Source organism: Anneissia japonica, unplaced genomic scaffold (assembly GCF_011630105.1).
Source record: "Anneissia japonica isolate Jap-2015-1 unplaced genomic scaffold, ASM1163010v1 scaffold211_len1577895_cov191, whole genome shotgun sequence".
NCBI lineage: Eukaryota > Metazoa > Echinodermata > Crinoidea > Comatulida > Comatulidae > Anneissia > Anneissia japonica.
Window position 1 is genome coordinate 871386 of NW_022711099.1, and position 20310 is coordinate 891695.

At 32.2% G+C, this 20310-nt stretch overlaps 1 protein-coding gene across 1 annotated transcript in view; it reads left to right on the plus strand.

The window, feature by feature from the left end:
* The window catches only part of LOC117107257 (ubiquitin carboxyl-terminal hydrolase 47-like), a 46888-nt gene that overhangs the window by 23450 nt on the left and 3128 nt on the right, over window positions 1–20310 (plus strand). Inside the window, exons 15-25 of the mRNA XM_033248881.1 lie at window positions 629–744; window positions 1458–1577; window positions 3709–3838; window positions 4179–4784; window positions 5704–5795; window positions 6793–6957; window positions 8235–8350; window positions 10728–10846; window positions 12841–12971; window positions 14424–14602; window positions 18969–19040. Coding sequence (XP_033104772.1) covers window positions 629–744; window positions 1458–1577; window positions 3709–3838; window positions 4179–4784; window positions 5704–5795; window positions 6793–6957; window positions 8235–8350; window positions 10728–10846; window positions 12841–12971; window positions 14424–14602; window positions 18969–19040 — 1846 coding nt within the window. The remainder of the gene's footprint in view (window positions 1–628; window positions 745–1457; window positions 1578–3708; window positions 3839–4178; window positions 4785–5703; window positions 5796–6792; window positions 6958–8234; window positions 8351–10727; window positions 10847–12840; window positions 12972–14423; window positions 14603–18968; window positions 19041–20310) is intronic.

The window sequence follows — 20310 nt, forward strand, 5'->3', positions numbered from 1 at the left end:
TCTTCTAGGTTTATTTCCCTTATTAAATAGTTTATTTCCCTTATTAAATAGTTTATTTCCCTTATTAAATAGTTTATTTCCCTTATTAAATAGTTTATTTCCCTTATTAAATAGTTTATTTCCCTTATTAAATAGTTTATTTCCCTTATTAAATAGTTTATTTCCCTTATTAAATAGTTTATTTCCCTTATTAAATAGTTTATTTCCCTTATTAAATAGTTTATTTCCCTTATTAAATAGTTTATTTCCTTCAAGTTGTAAGTGTTAAATATTATAATCACATCTTCTAGTTCTAGTTTTATGCATGCTAAAAGGTTGCTTACTTCATCTGGTTTTCAACCCATGAAACAATGGAAGAAGTTTATTATAATGTTTAAAAATAATGATGTAGTAATTTTCTCATTCAAAATATTGCTGTCAAAAAATCACCTTCTTCAGAATACTGATTAGGGCCTGGGTTGTTAATATTATACAGCTAGAGAACTTTTGGACGTGTGACCATAAGAGTGGATCTTGGATGCATGGTAAACCGCACTGTCCTCTTTCCTTTTCAACAGGAAGCCACTGCTTGTGAATTACTACATGCAATTATTCTTTCATTCATGTTTTGTACTTTAAAATATTGCAGGTGTTACTCTTAGAGTGTCGGTGATTGATCTTGAGAAGGAAGTGATATGTAACCCAATCACCATCAGGGCTTATTTGAATATGACAGTTCAGGACCTTAGGAGTATCATTGCCACAGTAAGTTTGTGTACTTTGCTATGTCAGTTGAAAAGTATCCAACTTTCATATTTCAGATTAAAATAACATTTGTGGCAAAGACAAGCAAAACTAGTCACTCCTTTCCAAAACAAGTTATTAATACAGGGTTAAACAGTAAAATGACAGTTATAAAATGCTAGAAGTAGAAGAATCATAAAAATGTGACATTTTCATTAAGAAGTTACAGGAGGTTAAACATATAGAAAAGCAGTATTTGAGAAGTCAGCCTTCAAGGTTTACCATTTTGGCCATTATCAAATCATTTGAAATGTTGTTTTAACATCACAAATGTGGAAAATAACAACATAGCATGATGTATAGATATAAAGTTTAGTGTAATAAAATATATTTTAAAAATGTTCACATTCCAGCATGTTTTTGGCATTATCTCAAATGCAGGATTTGTGATGAGTGACTGGTTTGGCTTGTCTACCACATTTTAAACTATGGTAGTATAAAATATTACTGCAATAAGTCAGTGATTGATATAATTGCCTTTTAATCCCAAGGTCCTGGGTTCAAATCCTGATTTTATAAATCGCTCCAATAACTGAACTTCAGTATAAGACCTAGTTTAAAACCTATGACAGAATAATAACAATTTATACTAAACAGGAGGCCTATAAGAAATAAATACAAAATTACATAAAGCCTAAATATATAAATTGTTATCATTTTTATTATTTTACCAGAAAACAGGTCTTCCTCAGGAAGGTATGCGAATGGTATTGGAGAAGTACTACAATGATCTGAGATTGCTAGCTGTTCCTAGTAAAACTTTACAATTAGAAGGCTTTGCCAAGAGTAATAAGGTATGCAGCGTTCTTATGATTTAATGGTTGATACTTAAGTGCACAACTTAAATCAAGGCGGTAGTTGCGAATTGACATTTCTCAACAGTCGGACGACCTGTTGACATTTGAACTGAGTAGAATCGATGTTTATTAACCTGATTTATATTCAACTTTTCCCATATACATCATTAACCATAAATAAATATTCAAGCAAGTAACTTAATATAAGTATAACATGATGTACACTGTTCTACAAATTTGCATACAGAAAATATAAAATGTATAAAGAATATAATAAAGAAGTGAAATCTCAGTGAAATCTATATCTTTTGTTAAAAACATAGCAAGAAATACATATTTCTGCAAAAAGTTGGTTATAGAAGCAAATTAAAAATGCATAAGGAGTAATGAGTAAAATATATGAAGAAATATCATACACTGTACATGCATTGTATTAAAATTACATTTCAATATTTTAAATTTTCCAATTTGGATATTATAAATTATTATATTTTCAAAAATATTATAGGTTTGGCACTTAGACCTGATGATTAGTGCACCAAATATTATTCAGAAATTGATATTAAGCCACTCCAAGTTTTCTATCTTCCTTCTTCCTTTTAATTTTATGTTTTATTTATTCATTGAAATTTTAAAGTCACCAAAAGATAGGCTCTTTTTGCAAAGACTTAGCTATGTATGGATGTCTTATTGTGGAACAGGAAATCCAGTCCATCTAGTACCTCCTGATTATGAAAAAAAAAATACTGATAATTTTGATTGAATTAATATTATCACAATTATAATAATTATATTATAAATAAATTCCTTAGTATATAAATCAAATGTGCTACCTCAGCCCCAAACTGACAGTGGGCTGAGGTATGCAATTTTATGGATGGCACTACTAGATGGCCAGAAATGGTAATATTATAAGAGTTGAATTTTTTTGGGGGGGTTTTTTTTTTTCCGGATAATCTATATAGGACAGTTCAGTGGTTGTAGACAATTACATGTCAATCTTATGACATATTCAAAATATCATTGAGTTAAATTTCCCTTTAATACTGCATTGATTAATGTTTAATATTTTTATCAGCAAAATCTCTGAGCAAACGTTAGACCAGGGTCAACAAATTTGACACTTCACTGTATAGCTGACAGTGGGCTGAGGTATGCAATTTTATGGATGGCACTACTAGATGGCCAGAAATGGTACTACTATAAGAGTTAAATTTTATTTTTTTGGGTTTTTTCCCGGATAATCTATATAGGACAGTTCAGTGGTTGTAGACAATTACATGTCAGTCTTATGACATATTCAAAATATCATTGAGTTATATTTCCCTTTAATAATGCATTTATTAATGTTTAATATTTTTATCAGCAAAATCTCTGAGCGAACTTTAGACCAGGGTCAACCAATTTGACACTTCACTGTATAGCTGAATTCTGATTGGTTGATTTAAGTACTTTGGGACATTAGCAATGTAAAGTCTGTTTGCTTGCTAGGAATCTAGGCCAATGTATTTTAATATTGATATTTCATAACAGATGCTTCAGCTAGAGGAAGATAGGAATCAATATTTATGTGTAATAAAATGGTGTTTTACTCACATAAGTAGATAATAAAATAATATTGATTTTTTTTCTCCCAGTTGTATTTCAATTTCATATTAAATGCTATTTGTAGTTGATTCTTTTCTTCTCTCTCTGAAATATACTTTTGGTATTCATTAATATTTTGTATTTAATAAAAGAAAATGGTCACTGTGGTAATGGAATATTATAACATTGTTTTCTTTTTTCATTTCGAGAGTAGAAAATAATATACTTATCATAAATACAATAGATCACCATGTGCTCAAAATTTGGTGTTGTATCAAAATACAAACTTCCCCTTGTTTTATTTTATTGTTTTATTGTTAATTGTTTAAGAATAGCCATATTAGTATTTGGAAAATCTACCAATGAACAATGCACTTAGATATTTAAAACTTTTAATCATGGGGTGAAGCTAAATTTAATAGCATAAAAAAAATGGGAATTGTCCTAATTTAAATGATCATACCATTTATTATGAGAATTAGGCTGTGAATGATTTTATTTTTTGATTTTTTTTTTATATTACTACTTTTCTTGTTGGCAGGTTTATGTAGAATGCTGTGATACAGAAGACTCGAAGCTTTCATTTCCAGAATCAAAGTTACATCAAATACTTGATCGTCATGCCAACACAATACGACTGTTTGTCACGCTTCCAGCTCTGCAACCAAAATGTTAGTTTCCCAAAAAATGTTTTAAAATTAAATGTGTTGTATAGTTTAATTATAATCTTGACCGTATTCTTTTTTACCAATTTGTGTATAGTAGGTGTTGTGTAAAACAATTAATGAATGTTTATCATTCATACAATGTGATAAATTAATTAATTTGCACCTCATTGAATAAAACATTCTATTTTTTTATTTGTAACTTGTTGAATGGAACATATTTTACGTCATGAAATATTCTATCCCATTGCACTCAAAACATTCATTTGTTGTATATTATCAATTAATATTTTTATATTCAAATTATCATTTTCAATTTTATAATTGTTTATTTTTTCATTTACAGTGAAAAGAATATCAAACAATTTGGATAATCAATTAAATGCAATAGTCGAATCATTAGGAAATCTTAAAATTAATAATAAGGATGGTAAAACTGACATGATTCCAAATCATGACCGAAACACTATAGAGTCTAAAAAATCACCAGCAACTACAGACAGACAAACTGAAACTGCTACGATAAGTGAAAATGAGACTGCTTCAGACAAAGAGGCCACCGTAGTTGGTGCCTCAAAAAACAATGGTACTACTGAATTATCTAATACATTAACTGAAAGTGGTAGTACTGGTAATAGTGAGACATTAAAATGCGACAGTGAAAACACAAATACAATTCCCACCAACCATGATTCTAGTGGAATTAATACCAATGCATCGCCGTTAGCCGCTGCTTCAGATACATGTCTTATGAACACCAGTCATGTAAACCAGGAAACACAAACGGAGAAGGATGACAGCTTGTCAGAAAAAGAATTTAAAGAGGAATCTGATAATGTAAGGAACTGTGCAAACATGGATACAGAAGAGGAATGTATAGGATCTCAAGAAAATCAAAAGAAATGGTATTTTAACCCTGGACACTGTTCAGACCCAGTAACAGAAAGTCGAGGTAAGTTTAAATTCTGTAATTCATTCTTTCATCAGTGCATGAAGAGAGTTTTGTGATCCTTGTAGATAAATCCAAATTTAACATTTTTTCCATAACTTAATTCAAATGCGATTAACTTTAACCTTCCGCATGTCAATGGTACCCTTGAAAGTGGTTTTTGCATGATGAGTGTTTATTCACAAGAATGATTCATATTTTAATAAACCTTTTTTTCCTCACATGTTTGCATTTTGTTTTCATTGTGTGTGGCTGTAAAATGTAAAACATCCAGAGATTTTTTACAACCGAAATTACTAACTTTATGCAGTTAATACTCTGGGGAAGGTGGCTTGCACGGAGGCCTCCATTCAGGGTCTTAACCTCATGGCTAGATGTTCGAACCATGCGCTGACCATTCCTGGCTAGCCATGCCTAGATACCCCAGTTTCAACTGCTGATGGGCTATTGAGTGCCTAGGTGCAAGTACATGTATTTCTTCACCAATTGTGCTAACATCAGGCCTCTTACTAACTAGATATTAAAAAAAAAAAAAAAAGATTTACATTAATTGTGCTAGGAAAAAGGGCCAAAAAAGTCCAAATGCATGCTTCTTTTAGGGGAAAAAGATTTAATTTTCATCAAAGTGTGAGATGAAATTATCACAGTGTGCAACACTATTGTAATGTTAGATTTTTTTTCACCCTACCTTGGTGTAGTGGTACTATTGCTCTAGTGTATAGTGATTATGGTTGGCATGTCACAATGTTTCGCTCAATTCATATAACTCTGTATAACTGAATGAATCTAGATTATTAAAAAACACCTCATTTTCGTACTTAATAAGAATTGATATGCATTGTAAATAATGAAACAATTTCACAAAAAGTTAACTACCTTTGATTTCATTCAAAATTACTACAAATTGTTTTTCATTTTTCAGTCATAGATGTCCAGGTAGATAAGAGGATAACTTTGAAAGCATTCAAACTTTGTCTGGAGCAATTTGTTGGTGTTTCATCTCAAGAATTTAAGGTTCCTTTTTCTTTCATATCTCAGTTTTATTTAAACAGATTTTAATGCACATCGATACATTACAGGCAAACAAACATTTAACACATATAAGCTTTATTTCAAAAGTAAACTTCTACAGGTGAAGGTTTGAACAGAAGCCTATAGTTATATTAAATAAGTTAAATTACTGTCTTCCAAATTCTATGACTATACTGTGGGATAAAAATATGTTTACTGATTGATTTTATTGATGTTTATACTATTACTAAGTAGCACCTGTGATAGAGTAGCTGTGATACCATCCTTAGGGTTGTGGTCCCAGGAATTGTTAAAAGCCAATGTTTTTCTTACTAAAAATAACTTTACAAAAGGCTACTATGTTAGGGCATCATTGTAAATTTTGCCTTTGCCATAATGTACTTTAAAAGTGGAGCTTACAAGAATGTGTGCTTAACCATGCCAAGTCATGTCTGGATCAAAAGTTTAGAGCCTGGTGCCTGTCATAGCCATCAATTCCTCCACTCTGTTAATAATTTTTGAGAATTTAGGACAGCTAAACGGAACCTACGTGGTTAAAGGAATTGTCATTTTTGGCTACATTTTATGCATTATGTAAGCAAATTCATGTTACCATGACCTTCATTTATTGTTTTCTATGATTTGATGTTATATCATGTATAATACGTAGCGCCTTGCTCAATACATTTCTTTGTGCGTTCGGTACAGCCCCATGATGCTACAAGTACTATGAAAGGGGGTACTAGGTTTTAATAAAATAACATAAAGTTGTTATACCTTGAAAACAGTTTCGGCCTATCCGGCCCCTCTCAGTTTAAGTAATAGGATTGATGTGACGAGTCGTTGTGTAGTTAGTTATAGTAATAGTAATTCCACAGGTGTGTGAATACTGCCACCAATAGTATAACTCTTGACTTGTTGAAATTTATCAGTGAATAAGGAAACAAACATATACCAATATAAAATACCACTTAATTAATGGTATCTTTTCTTTTCATAGATTTATAGAGTATATGCTAATAATCAAGAGTTTGAAATAGTGAGGTTAACAGACACTCTCCAATCCCATAGTGACGAAGGCAAGGTATCAGTTAAACTTGGAAGAGCTTTAAAAAAAGGAGAATGCAGAGTCAAAGTCTTCCTTCTCTCTCCTAACAGTGCAGAAGTAAGTATTGATATTTTTTCTTCTCTTGTATGATTAAAGTACAAGTTTGAAGCCCAAACTAAACTGATGATTACTTTTTTCATCATGATCATCTGTCATAATCACCATTACCATTATCATCTATCTCCATCATCATATTATAATCATCGTCATTCTCACCATCATTATCATCATCACCACCATCATCATTATCATTACTACGATCAGCATCAACAATCAACACTAACATCTTCATCACTACCAGATTGAATTGATTCAAGCATTGATTTCTTTCAACTTTGCAACTATAGGTAGCATCATGTTTGATATCATCATGCTTCTCATCTGTATCTATGACAAATTTACCTTTACAGAACCTTGGTGGATGTCCTTGAAATTCTGAGGATGTAGAGTCTGAATGGATATTTTTATTAATATCTATCCATATCATGTTAAAATTTAGTATGATTATTATATTGTTAATTTTAATAAACCTTGAGACAAACTGCCGACTCAACAAGGTGATACATGTGCAGCTACTCTACATTACGCATGACATACACGTTTATAATCCCTCATGAATACTCTTTGTCTGATTTTTAAATTTATTTTAATCTATTTCATATATATTTAACTGAAAATTGCCCATTGTTCCAAATGTAATTAATATGCATATTACTGTATAATGTTTTAAGTTATGCAATGGATGCATTTAAATGTAAGAGTTGTTGAACCAGTGGTCCAAGTGCATGAGCTACAGTTATAATAATAATTATAATAGTGATATTAAAAATCATTAATATTCATATCATATATTAATTGATATTCAACATTTATTCATCAACTATGAAATGATATTCATATGTTTTGAAATATTTTAAAAACTAAATTTGATTTCATTATCTTTATATATTATGAATTTTCATAATAATATCTAAATTCGATTATATTTATATTAATATTAATTTCATATTTATTCATAATGTTCATATTCCTACTCATACAATTCATATTCTTATTCATGTCATAATGATTATTAATAAGTGAAGTCATATTTATATTCATTTTGTATTCATTAATATTCATAAAATACAATTGATATCATGTCATAAATATGCAGTGTCATGAACAATTGCCCTGAAGTGATTATTAAACAATGATTTGTTTGACTATCTAAAGGAAGAAATAAATTTCATGTTAAGTGTTTAAAGAGTATATTGATTAACAATGTACCTTGAACACTTATACAGCTGCTGTGAAAGTATCTATCAACCACTTAATACAATTTCCTTTCACAGCCTTGCAAGTTCTTATTTGATTGGGTCCTGGCAAAAGGGCAAACTGTGAGGTCATCCAAATTGGAACTACTGGATGAACTCAAGCAGTCCTGTAATATAGACATTCCACTGAATAGGTAACTTTTAATTATTTTATACATAGTCAGTGCTCGAACAGAAGGGAAGGAGGCGTTACAACAGGGGCGGATTTAGTGGGGTGGGTCCCTGTTTTGGGAAAGTAAAAAAAAAATATTTGATCTCCCAAAATGCCTCGGAGGTTATTTCCAGGTATCTAGAAAACAAAAATCTCCTGGGCCTCCTAGGGTTGTGTTGTCTCTCGACCACCCACCCCTCCCACATCCCTTTTGGATACCTGGATCCACCTCTGTTATTAAGTGTATTTTCCAAAATGCTATTAGAAAAATTTTAAAACAGGCTTATCTTTATATATAATATTTATTTATATATTTCTGTGACCCTTTTCCCCTCCTATTTTGTCTTTTATGAAAGTTTGCTTATACCTTTAACACCCTCACTAATGTATGTTTTGTACTCTAACGAAAACAATATGATTTCCTTTCTCTTTTCTGGCTTCATTCCCTTGCCTTATATTAAATGAGCATTTTATTGTTTTTTAATTAGTTTTCCAGATTTTGCCAGATGGTATATTATTAAAACTTTATTATATTGTTATGTTATATTCTTTTATTATAATACATTGTTAATTAATTTTATACTAATTGCACTTAATTTAGGATATTTTTTAAAATAATTATGTATTGTGGTAAACATTTTGTTTATGTTAGTTTTTGTATAGATTATTACTATACCTCATAAATAGTGAGGGATGCAGTAGTTTCTACTACTTCCCTGTACATCCCAAATTTATGTGTACACAGAAAAAAATACTACCCTAAATCGACTATTGCACCCCTCCTACCTGAACCATATGCAAATTGCTTAATTTTACCCTGACAGATCTGAATGGCTAATGTAGGTGAACAGTTTGCTGTTTAATATGTATGAGGTATAGTGAAAAGAAAATACAACATGGTTTGATTTTGGTAAAGCACTAAATTTTACTTCCCTCGCTGTTTAATGATTGGGACTGCCTCCCTCTGCTTCATGTCAGGAGGTAGGCACAATCATTAAACACCCCGGGAAGTAGAATTCACTGCTTCACCTTCAACTATGTTGTATTTGTATATATTAGCATATGTATTATGATTATTTTACTAATAATATTAAATCTTATAAATTTCTTTTAAACAGAATTGAATTGTATTACCATTTTATGATATATTTCAAAATATAGATAAATGTCATTGTTAATGTGCCATTTAAAAGCATTCCTAGTGAATCATAAATCTGTTAATTATTCCATACATCTGAGGGAGTTCTAAGATCAATCAAACCTATTAAATTTGAACAATGTTTATAACATTCATCGTGGGACTCGTTTGCACGCAGTATCACAGCAAAAATATCACTCAAAATTATCCATAAATTCCACCTGTCAATACACGTTTCATTGTACGAAAGGGGAGCACATGAAATATGTGATGAATGGAATTAATAGTGGTATTAATATTGTCATATAGACTTGACAGACCTGTGTGTACTTCAATCACATTACTGTTATATTACTGTTTTCCAAAATTGCTCCCCTTGTCTATCGGATATGAATAACAACTCCAGAACATGACTTGGTCGAAACTCGAATCTTGGATCATGATTATTAGCTGATGATGTAGATTAAGTTTTGACTGAAGTGAAAGAATGCAAGATTAAGGCATACTTGGGATTAGTGAAACCTCCCATTCTGTCTCTCTCTCTGGGTCTTGTTTCATTCTACACTCATGTCAATATCCTTCCTAAGTAACATTATTATGATATAGTGTTGACACTTTCTTTCAATCATCTGGCAATATTTTTTTTTTTTTAACGTTAGATTTTTTTGTATATATTCTTATTTTGTTTATTTTTTTAAATTTTTCATGTCTACATTACATTGTCATTAGTGTTTAGCTGATAAAACTGGTATCAAATATTTTATTCCCAAATCCCTTAATGTTATTATTAATTATAATATGCATTGACTTCCTTCAAAAAGTTTTGAGCGAGCCAAATGGCCGAGCGGTTAAGGCAGGGGCACCGTGATCATAGCCAACAATATTGGCACCGGTTCGCAGCCGGCTCGCTCCTATAGTTTTGGTGGTGGAACAAGTCTTCTCGAATAATGACTATAAACCGTAGGCCCAGTGTTCACAAATGCTCATGTGCATTTTAAAGAACCCGTACATCTTTCGAGATGAGTAGGGGGTTACCCCGGTGTACTGGTTCACTCGGTCCCTGTCATGGACAGATGAAAGTGCGCCAGTTTACTGGCTGCGGTGGACATGAAGTGACTTTCAAGTGTATGCTGGAAGACTCACCCTCTACAAATATAGTATAACAAGAAAACGAATGAGAAATCAGGAGCACATGATACTTTTATTATTCCCTTTCCCATAGGTTGCGATTACGGAAGAAAAGCTGGAAGAACCCTGCTGCAGTCTATGTCGACAATCAAGTCTACGATGAAGACATCCCGATTTTTAGCAACTGGGAATTGTTCATTGAAATTTTGCAAAGTAACTATTGCCCTTTCTATTTTTATAATTTTTAAAATGTTTTATTGTCTTTGTTTTTGCCTTGTCTGTTTAAAACACCCAGCCTCAAGTTTTTTCTCAAATGTAAAGGCACATATTTCCAATTACATCCCCTGTTTTAATTCAAATCTGACAATGGTTTTTTTGGTCTAGCGATACATACTCGCCTCAAGGCTAGCCAAATTTATTATATGTCATAAGTTCTTATATTGATAACTAAATTTGCTGGAAATGATCACTTTGTTTTTCCCTGAAACTATGTTTCATTATGAATATTCTACCACGCACTAAACTTACTAAAAGGACATTGAGATGTGTTTAACTGAAGTGTCTCCAATACTTATCATTTCTCAAAACATTATGACATATGCTTTTCACTGCAATTCTTGTATTTAATTTTTTATTGTATTTTTAAAGTTTTTATCTTATTAACTTTTGATTAATTTCAGTGATGAATTTGTGCATATAATTTAATTTGTGTTTTCATTGGCATCAGAGAGCCACTCGACAATGATTCAGTTCACTATTTGGCAATCCTGTCCGGCCAATTGGGTGTTGTTTTTTCCTCTGTTATTTTTTGTTTGTCAGTTTTAATGTACTTTGGATGAAATAAATGAAATGAAAAACATACATTAACAATATAAGAGATTTTATCTGCTATTACTCCTCGTACTTGTTAATGTTTTTCCGAAACTTCACTATCATTCATTCATTCATTCAAAACTTTATTTAATCTCGAAAATGCGAAATTTACAGCATGATATAATTATACAAAATATATACAGAATAAAATTCACAAAGGACTTGTTCGATCATGTAACAGTTAAAATTACAAAGAGATCGTTTTGCAACAAGTTCGAGAAGGTAAAACAAGTGTAAAGAAGGACATTTCTTTTTAAAAAAAAAGCCAGAGAATTATTTAAAATAAGTAAAAAAAGTGGTAAAAACAGTTATAAGAAATGGTAAAATTTTAAAATTAAAAAATTTTTTTAAAAGCTTAAAAAGAAAAATCACAAAAGTATTTCAAAGATTCTTAAAATTGAGAAAAACAAAAACAGTGTCGATAGAGAGTAGGTAAAATGTCTTAAAAGGAAATCATATAGTTTACAGTACCGTGATACAGGTAGTAATGATTGCAGAGAACTAAGTGTTAATAAAGAGTTCCTGATATTTTTTTTGAATGAGTGATAAACGTATTGGTATTTATTTCATTTTTATTAAATCATTCCACAGGACAGGGCCTTTATAATTCATTCAAACCAGCTAGCTTACTGTAGATCACAATATAAAATTGCATTGATTGCTATATGACTTAGATAAACATGGTTGTATTGTTGGGGCCTGTACCAACTTGGAGAAGCCCCCAATGATGGCCTCGTAAGTGTAAATTGGTATATGCTTAAATACATTCCTTAAAAAAATGTGAATTGTTTGTTGATTTTGTCAGTGCCGCTTACTTAATTATGTTTTATTGAATTATCGTAAATAGTATTCTCAAAGATAAATTCAGGAAGCTTTGTCATAATTGTATTACTTTATACTGCTTACATCAATGTCCCACTGCTCATTGTCAACAAAACCATAATATACATATCAAAGTCATCAATAAACTTTTTTCATTGTTATCCAATAATTGAATAATTTATCAATAAACTGGATTGAAATATACTTTATTGAAATATTAATCTAATTATGTGATTCATGGACAAGAGTTTTGCATTGTGTAGAATTCTGGTATCCACAGGGATTGAACCATGGAATTTGTGGTTATATGCTTGGCAACATAAGCCCAACCACATTTCCATTTCATTGTCAATATACAGTTTCGAAAATTACGCATTTGAGTGCATAATGAACTCTCGTTACATCTTTAAGCGTCTTGGAGCCGATGTCGTAATACAGACCAACTTAATTATTTAGCTTTATCTCAATTATTCTACCAAATCCTCTAAGTACATTCATATATTTGTTCTTAGAACCAGAAGAAGTTGAGTCATCCGGACAACTTGTTTTATTTGTGAGGAGATGGCTTCCTTCGCAATTCAGGCTGGAGCCATTTCAGGAAGTCATTTTGGATGATTGTACAGTTGTTGAGCTGAGGAAGCGGGTATGTCTTCTTTCATCACCTCCTTTTTCATTTCGCTTAATTAATTTGCCTTCATTATCCTCATCTTATTTCCTCTTTCTCCACCTAACCTAAGTGTTTTGTCCCATGGTCAAAAGCATCAACTTGATTTAAACTGAGAATGTAGACCACATCTATCATGACTCCTACACTGGTACTTCTGCTAGACCTTATTGGTGCCTTGCAATTAGGCCATAGGGTGTAAATTGTTGGCTTACAATTGAGTTGCTTAATCTTGTACATGTAGTAAAAACAAACTAAGTACTCTCATATTATAAAGCAATAAAAATATATGGCCACCTAAAATCCAAGAAAAACTTTAAAAATTCTAACATAAAACTTTAAATTGCTCATTTACATTAACTTAACTTGTTAATACTATAATTAAAAAAGCTAACTCCAGATTCAAATTCATGTACAGGCAGGCTTGCTGCTTGGACAGACAAAGTCGTAAACTTTATGCTCAGCCCTAATCCAATGTGTTTTCGACTATGCTGCGTTTGCCTGGTATGTTGGCATAAGTGCATTTCTAAAAAATAAACTACAAGCAACTCAAAATAAGATCGTAAGGTTTATTTTGGACCTTGCCCGGGAGCACACATCGGGCAGAAAGAACTTTCCTTACTTGGATTTCTTAATATAAGCGATAGGGTTAAATTTCTTAGGCTGGTCCGTGCTTTTAAAATTTTCTATGATGTGGATACACCTCATTTAGCAGATAATTTTATAAAGATTTCTGAACAACATCATTATAAAACTAGAAATTCTTAAGAACATTTTGTAATTTCAAATATCAAAGGCCAAACGTTTTATTACAATACTATGAAAGACTGGAATGATCTACCATTTAATATCAAGTGTATTAATAAACTAAATGAGTTTAAACGTGCTATAAAGATTCACCTTGAATATGTGCATCAGCCATGATTGTTTTTGTTCACTTCTATTTTTTAACATAATTTGCTTGTTTATAGGACCCCATTGGAATTAAGCTGTTCTTCATCTTTATGGGTTATCCTGGTTCTTTGTGAATTTTGAGTACCAAATAAAGCAAACAAACTTATCAGCTATAGTAGAACCCTTGCTTTGGGACGCCCCTAATAAGGGGACCCCCTATTATTGTATTTCGGCCACAGAATGAAGGAAAGTATGTCTATAACCAACCCCACTTTTTGGCCAGAAAGTGTCCCCTTAAAATATGGGTTCTACTGTATTAATAAGTCACACATCTAAAATATATGCAATAACTACAAGATTTGTATATTTCAATCGTTGAAGAAACTCTTCTAATTTTTAGTTATAATTTTTTTAAATCAGCAATTCATATATATATTGGATTTTCTGTTTAAAATTCTGTTTTATAATAGACTTAAGAAATAATAAGGATAAGATGACATATTGTTGATATTGCTCTTGTTGCCATGTTATTGACAGGTTAGTGATGTCAGTGGTTTACCAGCTGATTGCATAGACTTTGCAAAAGGACGTGGTGCTTTCCCATCGGAGATTTCACTCCTGGAGATGCAGACAGACCTGGAGTGGAATCCACAAGTAACAACTCTTAATTCCTGGCCACTTTACATTACAGATGATGGTGCTGTTATCTACTACAGGTAAAAAAAAACATCTTATAAAACCACGAATGATATTTTTTCAATTTAAACAGGATTTTAATATTTGTTTTAACATTTCTGTAACGATGTTTAAATTACTATCATAAAAATTATTTAATAAAATAACAGTGATGAATAGCTGTCTGTAGCTTGGTGGTTAAGATGCTTGCCTTCCAATCCCAGAGTTCTAGGCTCAAATCGTGTCAAGTGACAAGAATTTTTGTTCACAGCCATAAACAGCTCCTTTCCCTGATCCTTGTAGTAACACTATGCTAAAGTTAATGGGACTTTGCTGTCACAAGTATTTATCCATCACAGCCTCACTTGGATTGGGTTGAAGTCAGTTTTAATCCTCTAATGTGCAGGCTGCCTGTAGAGAACTCAGGATTTTGGTGGAATATAAATGGTATATGAGAAAGATCTGATTTGTTTTTTTTTATACCCATAAGTTTAGCCTGATAGTTTTGTCTTATATTAAAAAAGTTTTTCAAAGGAAATATGCAAAATTTCAACAATTTATGTTAAAAAGTTTTAAAATCAAACCTAGCTTTAACTCGTCATTTCATGTTAATATAGAAAGATATTACTGAATTATTATTCTGAAAAATTAAGCTCACGAGATGTATGATGATGAAATTGCACTTTTATTAGTTGTTGATGAGGTCAGACTGTTTACAGTTCATTGACCTTTGTGTGGTCAATGAATCACCTTTACTACCTAGAATTTTCTTTTTATTGATCCCTTGGGGTCATTTACACTGATTTGATCATACAGTATGTATCACATCTAAACAACATTATGTAAATTATTAAATAGCTATATACTTTTTATTATATATCATTACTTAATATAATAATATAGGTTGAGGTCATTTTTATTTTAATTCAAATACTGTAGTCAGATTGCATGATTTATAAAATGGTATAAATTTAAAACTTACATATTTGTGAGGGTGATTTGTGATGTGTGACACTATCATATTTTTAGTTCGTCAGTTTCAACAGACTGTGTTTGATCAGACTTGGATAGTGTATGCTTGTTTTAATCTCTGTCCACACTATAAAACTTTCTTGGACAAAAACAATCTGTTGTATTGCCCATATAAAGTCATGATGTGATGTCATCATGACCATATTTGGGCACAATTTGATAATGCTCTATTTCATCATTGTATAGTCTGACAGATGAAAATCTGATAGTTGATATTGTTTTATTCATTCATTCATTTATTCATTCAATCCTTCATTCATTTAGTATCTATACGAATTCATTGATCTGTTATTATATAGGTCCCTACAGTAACCTTAAATGGTTTCATAACAAAGAATAATATTTAAAGATATTATTGTTAATCTTTATTAATATTGATAATTTTCTTTATTAAAATAGCCTTAAAATGTCTCACTGCTGTTTATGAAAAAATCTTAAATTGCCTTAGTTTATTTAAAACCACCCAATACACAATTCACACAAGACAAAGTTTTATACAGGACGTGATAAGGAACATTTAGCGAACATTTAGCACACATCCCTTGCTACATCATATTGTGTCATTCCCCATCTGTGTAGGATTAGCAAGCGTCCCGTGTAATATATCTATGTAAAAATAACAGACATTGCGGAGGCCTGTAACAATCCCAAGGAACTTTGCATACAATATATATAAGCGTACCCTCACAAGGGGAGCATCGCCTTTATGTCTTCAGTGTCTGCCTGGAAACCATGTGGCATTGCGATTAATCCAATCGCGAGGTTGTGGGTTTGAGACCAACACTGGCCACAATGCTTGTGGGTACCAGGTACAAGGTGAATTATTTGGTATGAAATCGGTAGTGCTGAATTTTGGCAATCTATTCTTTGCACAAACTGCACTTGGTATGATCACAGATGTTGTGGAATTAGAAATTAAGATCTGTTTGAATGCCAAGGATGTCAAATAGAGGCCTATGCCCTTTAGGCCTCGCTAGACTGTAAACAATTACCACCATCAACTGAGGAAAATCAAGACTTTATCAAATTTTAACAATTTTTAGCTTGTGTGAAAATGCATGATCTTGCTATGTAATATCTCGGGAAGTCTCGTTTACATTTACAACATTTAGCAAGCAACCGATTTTGTGTCATGTGAATAGACTATTAGCTATTTAAGCATCCTTAATCTTCTTAGTTCAACGTCTTACTCTACTGTTGTTCACTTTAAAATCCTTAAATTAGCTTAAAATAGATATTTGTTTAAATCTGTTTCCATTTAATGCTGCAGTATCTTTCGAGTCAAATAAGTAAAAATTTCATTATTGTAGAATTTAGTTGATGATTTGATTTCGAGGTTAATTACTCTTCCCAAGGAGAAATGCTCCTTCAGGGAGACGCAATCATGCGTCAACCCTTTATTTTTCCTCTCTTCTCGTCTTTTAATTTTACTGACAATTCTTGTTACTTTTATAATTGATGAATTTTTATTTTTATGCAGCAGATTACTTGACACAACTTTTACACAGAAATTAGACCTTACTACTTTGCAGTAAAAAGCAATGCATCCCCATGGTCTTTACTCCACTTTAAAAAAAAATTGAATAATAAATTTAATGAAAGATTTATAGAAAAATGTTTGCATGTGAAAAGATTTCCTTTAATGATTCCATAAAATGATTTATGATTTAAGAGTTTGAAATATTGTAAATTTTGAATTTTCTTTTAAGAATGGGAGAAATGATTTGTGTGTCGTATCTATGATTTATTATTGTATGTGGTATAATTATATTCTTTTTCTCAGTAATTCTGAAACACTAAAAATATTTTTAAAATATGAAAAAATAATCACAAGAAAATATTATTATCTTCAGACAACAATTAACAAGCTTATACCTAAACTAAACTAATTACCATCATTATTAGAGAATAATTAAAAATCAAACAAAAAAATAAATGCAATTTATCTATACTATCACGAGTGGACTGCAATTGTTACAAACTTGTTGATAAAATTGTACATTAAATGTACAAAGATATTTATCAGAATACTATTGAATTTGGTTACTGTCATGTCCGTGATTGTGTGTGCGCGTTATGCTGCGTTAAGCTGAGCCCTTACTACGCCCGACGGTTGCCAGCCGAAGCGATTCTATGGAATGCGCAATGAATGCCTTGGCGCGTTAGCAATGGATCGTTTTTTAATTGCGATCCTTTCACACTGCCATCGACAATCAGCATACGGCATCGCGTCGTCTAGCGCTCACAGGAAGCAAGGTACAACCATCGTACACTGTGAGCAACCGGCTTTAGTGAGTGGTATGGAAATCCTTGGCCCATGTGGATATACTGTATGTATAAATCTCAGGACAGATTGCAGTGGAAGAAACTAATTATTTGCACGATGACGATATAGAACGGATTCATTCATTCCTGACTGTTTTGCGTTTTCTTCACAACTTAGATTTGGGCCAAACTGCATCCTAGAATTCAGACGTCAACTAGAACTCAGCGTTCTCACATGCCATATAATTCAATTGACGTCATTGTGCAGTCAAAAAGCACCCAAATATCTACATTTAGAACATATAATAAACCTTGCCTGGTGTTTCAGGGATCACGCCCCTACGTGAATATTCCCCCTCCACCCTCTCTACCTTCAGCCTAAATCTGTAGGGAATTCTGCATACCAGTGCTATATCTCTAATAAATTAGGCCCCCAAGCGCAAAATTCAATATGAATGTTATATACGGAGGAGAGTAACTTTGCTGTGAGCCGAAATCTGTAGGACACCAGTGTGGAAAATAGAATCTTTGGAAAGACAATTAACATCTCGACGAGATTTGATTGACAGATAAACTGACTAATCAGCGAGCATCATTTACTCATGTGATCAAAAACTTTTGCTCGGACATTTTAATTTCCTTAGACAGCTGGTTTAAACGCGAAACATACGTGAGCCTAGGCCTAGATGTCTATGCTTGGTTATAGATACCCAGATTTACATGAGCAATGCGCATCAGTGACTTGGCCTTTGCGACAACAAGGTTGACTGAATGCGGCTTTTCCCTCTTCCCTTGGGGAGCAAAATACAGAGGCTTTTACAACAATTTCCCCGCCATGTTCCATGAAATAGATTAACACTATAAATATATGATCCATTTGCATACTGCCTACCCTGAATTCTCTTTCTTAAAGAAGGTTGATAGCAAAGAAAATCTTTGCCAACTCAGTAAGTCTTGCCGCCATTGTCTAAGGTTTTCATGACTTGTGGGTGGGGCTTCGCGTCCTTGTCGACATGTCAGTTGATAAACTGTGAATGATTATGGTGATAAAATTAAATCAAATATATTCAGATAAAAATAGCTAGCTAAGTTTTTTCTTGTCATTATTAGGGACAGTAGAGAAGAACTAACTGATCTAACAGAAGAACAGAAGAAGGAAATTCAGAAAAAGGAAAATGCTCGGTAAATATCATTAAACATTAAATTAAATGGAGTTTCCTTTAACAAACAATTGCGGAGAAAAACATCACTTTCTGACAGATGTGATCTGTAGTATCCCAATTATAGTTATGATCTTTATTGTTGAGTTTGTTGCTGTTATTGTTGTTGCCTTGATTCCTTTGACTTTTCCCATAACATACAGGCAGGCTTGAAAGCTTAAATATATTTGAACATTTTTGGATCATGTTCCAGTTATGTTCTTTAATCATTTATTAGAATTTGATAATTATTAATGATTGAATGAATTAATGTTGAGGGAATTGTAATATCATTCTCCCTTAACCCATTACATTTAAGTTTTCTGTGAAACCACCAGGGAGCATATATGTATTCAAATATTTTGATTATACTTCTAGAGATAATGTGAAAATGAACAAGTATATATCAAATATGCAGTATATTTTTAAAAGTTAATAGAAAGGAAGTTATTTTTCTTAAGCACCTAATTTTGAAAGGCCTGGGAAAAACCGTTCACATCCAATAGAGCAATCATGACTTCAGATGGCAGACTCTAAAGTTGTGATAATATAATTTTTCTCTTTTTTGACTTTCTACTGTATTAATCACTGAGGAGAGGTGGAAGTTTACCAAGAGTTTGTTTTGGGTTTTTTTTCTGAATATGTTGTAGATTGGTAGAGCGAGTCGCCACATCAGTGGCATATCTACTGTAGGTCATACGAAGGGGCAGACACCCCCAAAAAATCTTGCATCATCCTTTCCCTTCCCTGAAAATTTTCAAAGCAAAAAAAAATTTACGTCCAAACAGTTGAAAATGGTGTCATACCACTTTTCTTCTTTTTTTTTTTGCCAGCTAATGCCCACTCACTTTATTATCAAGTCCTTCCACTTCACCTATCAGCCTCCCCCTTATTTCAGTACCCCGAGCTACACGACTGCCCCACATAATTTGTAGCTGCTACACTGACCTGCCACACTGACCTTTAAAATTTTACTGTACCTGCCACTATAATTTGCACTCAAGGGAGCAACTTTAAAAGATTAAATATTAAATGTGACCTAGAGTAACATTAAATACACTTTAGCCTGGTAGTTGCCTCATGTGATGTCTTCATCAGGAGTACTGACAATAATAAGCCTAGTGCGTGAGCCTCGGTTTCCTGTACACATCAAGAATGTTTTTGTCTGAACAATTTTCCACGGCAATGTTTGTCACGCCAATTTCCACTAACTTCATGGGAAAAAACGATGAGTGAAATACTATAAATCTTCT